General features: G+C 39.2%; 2 protein-coding genes and 1 long non-coding RNA gene across 4 annotated transcripts; 2 read left to right on the top strand and 1 right to left on the bottom strand.

Moving 5' to 3' along the window:
* Positions 1-62: 62 nt before the first annotated feature.
* Positions 63-1,812, top strand: LOC129089275 (uncharacterized). Of its 2 annotated transcripts, none has more exons than XR_008531128.1 (5): positions 63-340; positions 670-796; positions 952-1,087; positions 1,184-1,351; positions 1,536-1,812. It is a non-coding gene; the product is annotated as an uncharacterized LOC129089275 (long non-coding RNA). The 2 variants fall into 2 exon arrangements; XR_008531127.1 differs by having other exon boundaries at positions 1,184-1,378.
* A 4,926-nt stretch (positions 1,813-6,738) lies between these two features.
* Positions 6,739-8,990, bottom strand: LOC129089259 (tripartite motif-containing protein 16-like). Its single transcript, XM_054596658.1, is given in 2 exon segments — positions 6,739-6,860; positions 6,863-8,990. Coding segments are annotated over 2 exon segments (1,674 nt in total). The 5' UTR covers positions 8,508-8,990; the 3' UTR covers positions 6,739-6,831.
* A 1,691-nt stretch (positions 8,991-10,681) lies between these two features.
* On the top strand, positions 10,682-11,882 carry LOC129088596 (zinc finger E-box-binding homeobox 1-like). Its single transcript, XM_054595941.1, has 2 exons — positions 10,682-10,790; positions 11,153-11,882. Exons 1-2 carry the CDS (start codon positions 10,682-10,684, stop codon positions 11,575-11,577), a joined length of 534 nt encoding a protein of 177 aa, XP_054451916.1. The 3' UTR covers positions 11,578-11,882.
* Positions 11,883-13,095: the final 1,213 nt, after the last annotated feature.

Below are 13,095 nucleotides of genomic sequence, written 5' to 3'. Positions count from 1 at the left end.
TGATTTTCACTTCATTTATAACCCAAAGGCACTTTTAAGAGCCAACCTCTATTTTTCTCTCCGTCTATCTCACAATTAACCCATCCATCTCATTATCTATCCCTGTATATATCTGTATCTAACTCTCAGTCTTTCTTTCTATCTATCTCAAAATCTGTCTATTTGTGTATCTGTTGTTACCTGTCTGTCCGGCCTTGTATTTGTCTCTCTGTCTGTACAACGTCTGTCCGTGTTGCCATGGCCACCAAACACACCCCTGACCCCCAGGATCCCCACTTCCAAGAGGGGAGACGCATTGGCCCTTGATATGAAACTTGACCAGACTCTAGCTGAAGCCAAGGTGAGTGTTTTTATATACCTGCTTCATTTTGTACTTAAACATGCAGGTGAGTGACAACCACATCTCAACCAAGTTGAACACGTATAAGAGACTTGGAGCTCTCCACCAACATTATCCAAACACCAAATGAGGGAATCATTTGGAAGAATGAAGCTCCATCCGTCCAGGAGAGTTACAGAGACTGAGAGATGCAATGCCAAGGCACCTTTAAGCTGTTCAACACCTAACCAACACACTATGTTGGTTTTTCCTTTCACTTGTTACCTGTCCTTTGGTTTCAGTACGTTTAAGAACATCAGTTTTACAAGATTTACTTTACTTTAACACAGAGAGCAGCTGAGGGGAGGAAAAGAGCGCGTTCTGGAGGAGACCCTCCACAGATCTCTAAGAGGGACTGTGTAGTACGAGGCAAGCCGAGAGGGAGGTGTGGAGGGCGACGCCAAGCCTCAGCTACAGGTAGATATCCAAATGAGTTGACATTTGTTTGAATTTCCTGAGTAAATGTTGGACCAAATCAAATTAGAGCACTGTAATCAATTGTTGTGAGTTTAAAATCTTCCAAAGTATAAGTTCTATTTCGAGTCATGTATATATTTGTTATTGATTTCAAGAAACAAGTGCATGACCAAGACATGTTAATAATGCGACTAAGAGAGGAAGTGAGCATTTCGGTGTTGGAGATGGCACAACACGGCACATGGTGGAAGAACTTGGTTGTGGTTCTCAAAAACAAAGTGGCTGAGGAGGGTAAGTTAAAAGGAAAACATAACATCTGTGGCCTCATGAACAATCTGACTATGTACCATGTCTGTAATGTAATCTGTAATGTTTCTTGAATTGTAGACAAGGGAAACGAAGGGCTTTGCTGTCTCTCAAGAAGAGCACTTTCAGAGGTGTCAGAGAGGTTGCAAATGCTCCTCCAACACTACAAGACTGCTTTAGGTCCTGAGGCCTCTATCCTTGGACCTTTGGAAGAGGAAGATCAAAGTGGCCTCAGCAGTCCAGACTCCAGTGAGGAAGAAGAGGGAAACAACTTAGGTCATTTATTTGTTTGTTTATTTACCTATTTATTGGCAAACCTAGACCTGTTACTGTAACTCTTAAAGCATTATTTATTGATGTATTCATGAATGCTTTACACACCTTCAGCTTCTGATCTTACCTCCTGCTTTTTTGTTTTTCTCTATTTTTCCAGATTGAAGCTGAACAAAGGATCGTTATGAAGGAAATGGACTTGTCACTTTTGTTAAGCTCATGACGTTCCTTTCAGCGCCACCCTCAGACCACAATGTTAAAATGGATATTTCGAGGTCCTTTGGGCAGGTCGCCAATTAATTGTTTGAGCCTTTATAGGATGTTGTGTTACTTTATATCACTGCACTTATTAACACATCAAGACTATAACTGCTTTACTGGAATTGTGCATTTTTGTTTCTTTGCCTTAATTGCTTTGTCAGTGTTATATTTTTCATTTGGACTTAATATAGTTAATTAGATACAAAACCATTTTGATTGATATGAAGGGCGTGATTGTTTAAAAATAGTATGTGTTCACGATTACCACTTCAGTACTACATCACCATTTAAGATACACAATTGTCCAGGATGTATAAGTAAAAGGATTTGGAGATAAACAACAAATGATTTTCTGTCATATTTTTCCTTAAAAGGACATTATACATTGCACATTGAACCTTCACATACTCAACATACTTGTATGATATGCATTATATAGTATGTAACAGAAAATGCATTGTTTTTTGATTGATGATCCTCCAGTTTTAAAGAATACAGCCTTACCCTGTGTTGTTCACTTGTGTTGTTGTGAAAGTCAACGTATAAACTATTGCCAAAAATGAGCATTTCCTTTGTTTCTACCTTTCCATACACCATGTCATTTAAAAACATAATGGGATGGTGTTGTAGTTGATGAAGGTAATAGCTAGAGTGAAAAAGTGGGAAGGAAACCTTAACTGAGCATATATTATTTTGGAACTTAATTTAACTTGACATCAAACCTGAAAATAAATATGTGGTAGATCTTGATTAACAATATGGGATAGCGCTTGATTATTATATTAAGAAGATGATCCTCATTTGGTTCAGAATCAGAATAAGGTTTATTGCCAAGTACATTTTCACATACAAGGAATTTGCTTCAGTGTTAGGTGCATATAATAAATGTACACGGTCAAGAGCATGAAATTAAATGAGAAAAATGAATTGCTATAATACAATGAAACACGCTAAAACAAATATGTAAAACATGACAGGATGTGCTTAAATATTGATAGAGGGATGTCCAAAACAGCCATCCTAAACTCTGTATCCTAGAGCAGAGGTCTTCAACATATTTTTAAAATATTTTTTTCGCCCCATTTTTGTCCCACAAATGTAAATGTCTTTAAATACACATCAACATGAATCCAACATGTTGTAGCGGATGGATAAATGGAGGCAGAAGATGTTAGAAATGCACACATTCCACACACAGGAGCTCTCCAGCCGGGCACCGGTTCACTCACAGTGAGCCTGGACCTGTCACTCAAAGAGGAGGCCCCGCCCCTATCGCTGCTGAGCCAATCACGAGGCCGCATGTTACATGCTGGCTCTGTCAGGTTCCCCGTGATTGGCTGAGAGCCTATTCAGTCCCCAGCTGACTAAGATCCCAGACACAAGGACGCACAATAAAAAATAATGCTAAAAAAATGAAGAAATAAATGAAAAAACAACGACATTTACTGACCCATGAATCCTTGTGCAATCATTTTTGCAAGATATTCCTGGCAAAAAAAAATGTCCCCCTACATGTATGTTTAAAAAAATAAAAATCATGAATCTGTCCATTATTTTCATAGTTCAGTATTGTATGCAAGATAACAGGTATGTTTATGCATGGCAGTGGCACTAATAGGCCATCACTCATTTTCGTTTCCACATTTATGTTTAAAATAAAAACGTCAATTTGAATAGCTTGTATGCATGATTATCATGCAATTGACAGACAATGTATATATTGGCATTGGTATCAGTTGACAAGGTGTGTTTATGAATGGCAGTGGCACGGCCACCCTACTCACTGTACCTCCACATGTTTAAAATAAAAGCATGAATATATGAACCTGTGTATTATTTGAATAGCTTAGTATTGAATGCACAATAACAAGGTATGTTTATACATGGCACTAGGCCCAGTTTAATATAAAACAACACAATTTTATACAATATATATGGTAGGGGGTCCCTGCTTCATCTCTCTATCAGTTTGGGGGTCCTTGGCCTGAAAAACGTTGAAGACCCCTGGCCTAGAGGAATGAGGGAGTCATTTTAATGTAATTAAAAGGACAACAACCGGATGTCTGGAAGGTCTTGGTCCACAGAGGAGGCTATCATAGTCGTGTATAGCTTTGTATATGTACGTCTACATTTACTGGATGTATTGTGGCAGTTTTAGGGGAACCAGTGGTTGTGGTGGGGAGTGGCTTTGTTTGAATGACAAAACATGACAAAACTTGATAGCATTTGGGAAAAAAGTATTAGGGCTTCACCTTATGAACTTGCATAGTTTTGTTATTAATATCAATAAATGACATTTTTTAAAACTTAATTGTTCAGTCCATTAAATGGATAGTGGCCTTTAAAAGTAGTTTTGACGAAACGTGATAGCTGGGAAACAAAGTATTAGGGCTACACCTTATGAGTTTTGTAATTAATGATCAATCTGACAACTTTTTAAACTTAATTGTTCAGTCCATAAAATGGATAGTGGAAAAAAGGCCCGTTACAAACTCCAACTTACAATTTCACAGAGCCTAGAACAGGGTTTTCACACTTGTTGTGTCTGAACAGAAATCTAACACCCAAAGATATTCAGTTTAAAATAATTTTATTGAAATAAAAGACAATATATCAGTCATCAAATAAAGCTGCTAATCAACTAACTAATCTCCTTATTGGTTCAGCTCTACATAGTGTATCTTTAAAAAATGTTTTTGTTCCTAATACCTATGAACGCATATTTTCTAAACTGTTTTATAGACTTGAATATTTGTTGTCGTTATGGCCCAGTTGACAGTCCAAGTTGTTCAGTAGTATCCAAAATCTTTAAATTGTAGATTAAAAAAATGTAAAAGTCCAAAGTAAAAAAGCTTTGGACTGTATTTCTCAATGTTTCCCACAAATTCCTCCACTTCCAGACTGAGTTAACGTGCGGATATGAAATGCCTTGTAAACTTGGTAAAATCAGTTTACCACTGATGTTGGTGTCCTTAAAAAATATATATATATATGTTCTGTTTAAACATATTGTAATATACAAAGCTAAAAAACATGCAGGGAATGTTACAAACTCCAACTTGACTGAAACAAATCAGAAGAGTACAACACCAAGATCAATTTTAGTAAAATGGGGACATAAGGGTTTTTATATTTAGTCAAACTTGCTTGTTTTCAGCTGGTAAATGTGGTCTCTTCATGTGTGTCAGTCAGACCTTGTATCTCCTGGACTGCTTCATACAACAGAGTAGGTCTTATTCTTTGTGCTCTATGAGAAAGTAAAATGGTCAACAAGAAGATAACTACACACCTACACTGTTTATCAATGTATCTCAAATATGAAACTCATAAAAGGTATGAACTTCAAATGACATTCAAGCTTGACAGTCTCATCCCATTGGATGAATTTAAACCTTTAATTTATTGATATATATGATTGTTTCTGATGTTTGTGTGTCTTGTATCTGATCTATTTCTCCTGCTGTACTCAGCACATTTGATAAATGGGAGATGAGAGATTATTATGACTTCATGATTATTATTATGTTTGTTGAAAATACATCTTGATCTCAGTGAGATTACTCAATAAAGGTTATAATCTGTGTTTTTTGTTAAGAGCTGAAGGCTCTATGAAGCTCAGTGGAATCAGGATTGTTTTCTGCGTTCCTCCTAAAGCAGCAAAAAAGAAGACCACCAAACACAGCTTTACAAAACCAGGAAGAAGAGAATCTTGACCATCAATGGATTCAGTGAGATTACTCAAAAAGGTTATAATCTGAATTTTTTGAAGAGCTGAATGGCTCTATGAAGCTCAGTGGAATCAGGATTGTTTTGTCTTGTAAAAAACTCATTTGTTTTTTAAAACAGAAGGAGAGACATTCATCCTAAAGCAGCAAAAATGAAGGTCTATATGATGGTGTGATGGTGGCACATAGAAGACCACCAAACACAGCTATTCATGCCTCTTTAACCAGGAAGAAGAGAAGTCTGGAGACCACAATGCATTGAGAGAGCAAAAATCAGCATAAAACTCTCCTGATGTCCAGGTAATGAAAATGTACACTTATAATGTACCTGTAGCTAAAGCAAACTGCTGCACAATTAAAGCAGAATGTTGTAGTCGGAGTGGATTCAGGGTAAATTGACTTAAAATAGTTCTAATGAATATTCATGATGCACCTGATGATGGCGCTTTGCTCGCTGTGGGCCGTGCTGATGTACACTCAGTCAGTGTTAAAGCACTGCAGGTGTCCACAACAACACAGTATCTGTACACTCAGTCAGTTTAAAGCACAAACTGGAGAGACATGACATGTATATAGTGAGACAAGAGTTACATTGACTGTTCTTCTGCTCTAAACATGAACTCTGTACTTTGTGGTGTTTCAGGAGCAAAACTAACTCAGTTATTCTCTCATATTAGTTTCATATTTTCTCCATCAGCTTTGTATGATACCCTGCAAATAAGACAAAAAGAAAATACTTTGTTCATTCTTGAAACAAGAAAAACTTTATTTATCATGTCAACCTTCAGTTTGTTCACATCCCATTAATAAAGTCTGTTAAATGACTCTTGTTCAATGATTTCATGTTCAGATTCACTTCATCCACATAATCAATTTGTTTGACCAGAATCTCAGTTATGTAAAAGAGAATAATAAATGATTTTCTTATTGATTATGATCATGATAATTAGTTGTAAAATACATCATAGTACATTATTTGTATGAGAATTTGGAAACAACAAGAACAACAATTAATTCATCAAAAAGTATAAACATAATTTAACTTTAGGATATCTTTACAAAAAGTGATGAGAACAAAATATCTTAGATAAAAGAAGCTCTGGTGCTTTCTCTCTTTAAGACCCATGCAGTTGAATAGACACAACAATAAACACAAACACCAATTAAAATAATATTAAAACATTAAGAGCTCAGAGAAATTTATGTTTTCATGCAGAGAAATATCAGTTCAGGTAAATAAAGATCATCATGAGCAGTGATAGCCTCCGTGGCTAAACAGACACAGGAAGGAGCGCCACCTAAAGAGACTCAAACATTTACACAACAATAATGAGAAGATGTCAAAGTACCGCCCATAATGTTTGATTGACAGGTGAAGAAAAATCAGCTCTCAGCAACAAAGATGGAAACAAAATGAGTTTAAGAATTAAAACACAGAATTTAACCCGCTGTTCCTTAAATGACTTCTGTCTATTTGAGTTTACAGAACTCAGCAGTGTCTCCATGATAACAAACCAAAGTCCAGCATAGAGAGGCTGAGTGAATGTGGTCTGGACTCTGTGGAGGAGAGTCATGGTTTCAGAGACGCTGTAGAAGGACAGAATACCTGCACTGTGATCCAGGTACACTCCTACTCTGGAGGACTGAGGACCAGAGACGGGAGTTTGGACATTGTTGAACCAAAATATAAAACTGTTTTTGTCACAACGTAACGCCCAAGATTTGTCATTGAATCCAAACACACATTCATCCCAGCTCCCTGTTCTGCTGATATTCTTGTATGCGACTGCTACATAAACTACTCCTCCTCTCCACTCCACCTCCCAGTAACAACGTCCAGTCAGACTCTCTCTACTCAGGACCTGACAACATGTAGTGAATCTGTCTGGGTGACTAGAATAAGACTGTTGTTCATTCATTAATGTTGCTTTTCTGTTCTCCTCAGATAATAACAGATATGTGTATGCCGTGTTTGGATCCAGTGTGATATCACGTGAATATCTTAAGAATCCAGCTCTGGTCTTGGGCTCTACTTGTGAATCGGACAGTAAAACGTCCACTTCAGTCACTGCCAGTGAGACGTTTGTCCACTTCTCACTCAGAACGTCCTGCAGTTTATCTCTGACTTCTGACACAGCCGCTGTCACATCCTCAAAGTAGCGCAGAGGACGGATATCGATGCCGGACGAGTCTGCAGATTGGCTGAGTCCTGACGGTGAGGTGTAGTTGCGTAGAAACTGGTTGTGATCCTCTGTGTGCGAGAGCAGCTTCAGCTCAGCTTCGTTCCTCTTCAGCTCAGCGATCTCCTGCTCCAGCTTCTCCTGAAGCTCTTTGACTCGACTCACTTCACTTTTCTGTCGGGATCTGACCTGCTGCTTCACATCGGAGCTTCTTTCCTCCATGAGACGGATCAGCTCAGTGAAGATCTTCTCGCTGTCCTTCACTGCTTCATCTGCAGAGCGATTGACGGCCTCCACCTCCTGTTGAAGCAGCTTCACGTCTTTCTCTCTGTCCTGGATTCTCTGCTGGATGTTTTGTCGACTCACCTCCAGCTCTCTCTGCCTCTCAGTCCATTCTGCTGCAGCTGAGACTGTGTCGTGGCCTTTGTGTTCATCCACAGAGCAGAGGTAACAGATACACTGCTGATCAGTACGACAGAACATCTTCATCACCTCATCGTGACGAGAGCAGATGTTCTCCTGGAGCTTCTTGGAGGGGTCCACCAGCTTGTGTTTCTCAAAGGCAGGGGAATCATAATGAGGCTGGAGGTGTTTCTCACAGTAAGAGATCACACATTGCAGACAGGACTTGAAGGCTTTCAGTTTCCTCCCAGTGCAGACATCACAGGCCACATCTTCAGGTCCAGCATAGCAGCGATCAGCAGGAGCAGCTTGGAGTCCAGTCTTCTTCAGCTGCTCCACTAAAACTGCTAACATGGTGTTTTTCAGCAGCACAGGCCTCGGTGTGAAGGTCTGCCTACACTGAGGACAGCTGTGGATTTTCTTCTCGTCCTCTCCATCCCAGAAGCTTTTAATACAGTTCATGTAGCTGTGTCCACAGGGAGTAGTCACCGGATCCTTCAGTAGATCCAGACAGATGGAACAAGAGAAGGTTTCCCGATCCAGCTCAACTCCTTTCTGCGCCATTTCACCTCTCTGTGGCAATGACTGTCTGAGTTTCACTTCCTTAGAAGCGTCTGTACTTTGACTTCTGATCTGAACAACATGTGTTTGTTCAGTGAACTGGGCCTGTCAGCTCTTGTGCTTCACCACCATGTTGGTTACGCCTCTCCTTTAAACTGTAGATCTGAAGGGGAGGGAACAAGGGAATATGTGGACAGAGTGGAGCTGGCTGTGTTAGAGAGCAGGAGGAAGAGGGAGGGGTGATCAAGCTCTGGTTTATTCCAGGAAGAGGAGCAGCGCTGTGAATCTGAACGTTGTTTCCTCATTCACAAACAAAGGCTCGGTTAAAACCTGCTCCACATTAGAAAACATTTCATTTCTTTAGTTGTTAAATATTTCTTGTCTCCTCAGGCTTTGGTCATGGCTACATATTCCTCTTTATCTTTTCCTCTCATTTGTTCAGTTTTCTTTCACTGCTTAAAAAACAGCTGGCTGACAATAAAGAGTCATCAAACTAAACTGGTATAAAATATATAAATTGCTGTCTAATAATTTTCCCTCAAATTTCATGATCTACTTTGAAACATTTATGACAAAAGAGTTGAATTTCTGGATATCATCCTGATCCAAAGCAGCATTTCAAGATTCACATATATTCACTTCATGACTTAATGACTGGACCTGATATAAGCTGCACATTTTCTATTTGTTGTTGGTGTTTAAATATTTCACCTGTTGTAAAAGCTGAGTCACTCACTGGTTGAGTGACGACTGAGAAAACTCCTCAGGAACAACGTGAATCTCCACCAACCATAAATGATTGTGTCTCCATGACTTAAAGTGAGACTGAACATGTTGTTGCTTTCAGCCGTCGAGTCCTTCTGATGTTGATTCTCATTTAACTGAATGCAGCATTTCATTTGGATATTATCACGGTTATTAAATTGTTCCTAAAGTACTTCAGTACTGGAAAAGGTGGAATGGTGACAAGAGTTAAGGTTCCATTCAGTTAAGCAATCTAAAAAACAACAACCTGTAAGAGAAAAACATCAGTCCTTGATGAATGTTTGAGTTATAATCTTTGATTAGTAATTTGTCTTCTGAATGCTGAGGAGAATTTGGAGCTCTGTCCAAATTTAAATCCATGAAATATCATCATTGATTTTTTTTCTCTTGGGAAAATGACAGACTAGTGACATTAGATAGTTCTAACGAATATTCGTGATGCACCTGATGGTGTTATTTTTGTGCGCTGTGGGAAAACTGCTGCTTGTGCAATATGAAGAAAAGTCAAAAAAAAAAAAATTTCAACGTCAATAGCAAGATAAAACACATGTCCCCACTGCTTTCGTCCCTCACAGATGAGCTGCCTCTCATTGGTTTATATATATATATATTTATATTTATATATATATATATATATCCCATATATAGCCCATCATTCTGATGCTGCCAGAGGCCCTACTGCTGTGAGGACCCAGTGTTTGGTGCCTTTAATAACAGGAGGGATGTTGGTTTGGTGAAAGTGTTGATAATAAAAAGAATAAAACAAAACTGTGACCTTCTCGCTGTGGATGAGAACATCAGGTGATCCAACTGGATAGTTCTAGACTTTCACTTGATTCTATAACCTCTGTTGCCTCTTCAGGCCATTTGAGACATGTGTATACATTCATAAAATACTTGTCACTTGTTTTTCCTTCAATCACTTGTGTCTATTTGAGTTTAAAGATGAAACGTTTTTCTAGGAAAAAAAAAAAAAAAGAGGCTGATGTGGTGTAATGCTCCTTTTCTCTGTTGACGTTGGAGAGCCATTCAACTCAATTTCCCAGGATCCTTCACGTTTCCCACCGGTGTCTGAAGCCCACCTGAGAGATCCCTGCTTAGCATAACGGTATGTATGCATGGCGTACATAGAATAAACAAGTGTAGCACAATCAAAGCTCATAAGGTAGCATGCTAAGGAAACTCCTATATCTATTCTACTGTGACGACTGTGACCACAGAGCAGCTCCACTGCAGCAACAGAAGTACAAGTTTGAAGGACAACTCTATCAGGAAGAAAGGAAGACATTAACGTTCCCCGTTCTAACTTCCCAGACAATTCAATTAAAAAAAAAGGGACGACTGAGCTCATTTTCCTCACTCTTAGATGATTGCCCTTCTGCTGTCACATGGCATAAAATAATTTGACCACAATGATGAAGAAGCGGCTGTTGGAAAACAACGCCCTCTACCCGTGTGACCTTTGCTCCAAAGCGTTCAGCAAGTACCACATCCTGCTCAGGCACAAATATGAACACACAGGTAGGCCTAACAGTAAGCTCAGACAGAGCAACACATTTACTACTTATTCTTTACTTATGAGATACTCAATAAAGTATATGTTGATCTAAAAATCACACCTCAAATCTTCATGTGCTCATTTAACACTAATATAATAATTAGTTTATACTTGTTCTAAGGCCGTTGGTCAATATTGTATTTACCTCTGGCAGAAAAGAGCGGGTAGGGTGTTGGGGAGCTTGTTTGATATTTTTTGTATTTGCATTTTTTTTAACCACTTATTATCTTTCCTCCACTTCAATTCTCAGTCTCAGTATTAACACTTTCTTGCAGGCCAAGGCAGTACGATTCCCTGTCTGACTCTTCTTTGCTCTCGTCTGCAGGAATACGACCACACGAGTGCAACATCTGCAAAAAGGCCTTCAAACACAAACGCCACCTGACCGAACACTCGAGGCTGCACTCCGGTGAGAAACCCCACCAGTGCAATAACTGCCCGAAGCGTTTCTCTCACTCTGGTTCATTCTCCCAGCACATGAAAAAACACGACTCCTGCAGGATGATCTGGCAACACTTTGGCTCCGGTTTGGGGCCACACAGGTTTCAGTCTCAGCTCGGCACCGGACTGCCGTCAGACAGCCGGACCACGATCACGACCTCCCAACCGGACTCAGACGAGAGGGAGAGCGAGGAAGAGGAGGACGAGGAGACTGCAGAGGAAGAGGAGCTAAGCTGTGATGTGATGGAGATCGAGGCGGGAGATGATCACATGGAGGACGAAGAGATGGAGGAAGCGACTGAAGAGTAGGAGGAAGTGACAAGTGAGACTACAGAGGAAATGGCAAATGCCTACAAAAGAATCAGGAATGGGTCAGACGGCGCAAAGCCCACAAAGGAAGTGGTGACAAACGGGAAATAAAAGGTAGAAAAACACAGAAAAGTCAAAAAAGTTCCAGCAGTTGGCTGATCTTAACGGTCCACTACTGTGTACAAAAACTGAACTGAACTTTGAAAAGAAATTAAAACAAAACACTGACTTTCTTTATCTTGTAGAAATGTGTTGATACATGTCCAGATATTAAAGCAGAACTCATCCATCAACTTGTTACTGAGACATCCCATGTTGTTGTGTTGTTTTTCATTTGGTCAGTCTGAAATTAAACTGTTAATTCAGAACTATTTATGAATATATATGATTGTTTCTGATGCTTGTGTGTCTTGTATCTGATCTATTTCTCCTGCTGTACTCAGGTCTCTCTCAAAAAATACATCTTCATCTCAATGAGATGACTCAATAAAGGTTATAATCTGTGTTTTTTGTTAAGAGCTGAAGGCTCTATGAAGCTCAGTGGAATCAGGATTGTTTTGTCTTGTAAGAAAACTCTAAAACAGAAGGAGAGCGTTCCTCCTAAAGCAGCAAAATGAAGGTCTATCACCGGGTGGCGCTAGAAGACCACCAAACACAGCTTTACAAAACCAGGAAGAAGAGAAGTCTGTAGACCACAATGCATTGAGAGAGCAAAAATCAGCCCTTGATAAATGATTGAGTTATGATCCTTGATTATTAATTTGTCTTCTGATTGCTGAGGAGAATTTGGAACTCTGTATTTAATCCATGAAATCTCTACATTTGTTTTTTTCTCTCTTGGGAAGATGACAGATTATCTGCACGTCTGACTTCAGTGTGCAAACGTTATTATGTGCAATTAGAGTGTGAATGAATGATATGATGGTGAGGGGGTGATGAGAACACATAGCAGTCTGAGAAATGAAGAGTTACTATTCTATGCCTCTTTATTCCCTCAGGTGATAAACAAAAGAGTGGGAGCAGCTTTTTAATGGGAGAAAACTCTCCTGATGTCCAGGTAATGAAAATGTACACTTATAATGTACCTGTAGCTAAAGCAAACTGCTGCACAATTAAAGCAGAATGTTGTAGTCGGAGTGGATTCAGGGTAAATTGACTTAAAATAGTTCTAATGAATATTCATGATGCACCTGATGATGGCGCTTTGCTCGCTGTGGGCCGTGCTGATGTACACTCAGTCAGTGTTAAAGCACTGCAGGTGGTTTTAATATAAAGAGACATGACATGTATATAGTGAGACAAGAGTTACATTGACTGTTCTTCTGGCTGTGAGGTGACGGATAAACACTGAACCAACATGACAGCCTCATTCTGAACTTTAATCTGCATTAAAATCAACTAAATAAATGAAATGAGCTCAAGTCCACAACAACACAGTATCTGTTGTCTCGTGTGTGTGAGGAGGACTCAATGAAAGTCATTCAAACACAAAGACCAAATTAATTCACTATTTAAGAA

Source organism: Anoplopoma fimbria, chromosome 3 (genome assembly GCF_027596085.1).
Source record: "Anoplopoma fimbria isolate UVic2021 breed Golden Eagle Sablefish chromosome 3, Afim_UVic_2022, whole genome shotgun sequence".
Classification (NCBI taxonomy): Eukaryota; Metazoa; Chordata; class Actinopteri; order Perciformes; family Anoplopomatidae; genus Anoplopoma; species Anoplopoma fimbria.
This window is presented reverse-complemented; position numbering and strand designations above follow the sequence as displayed.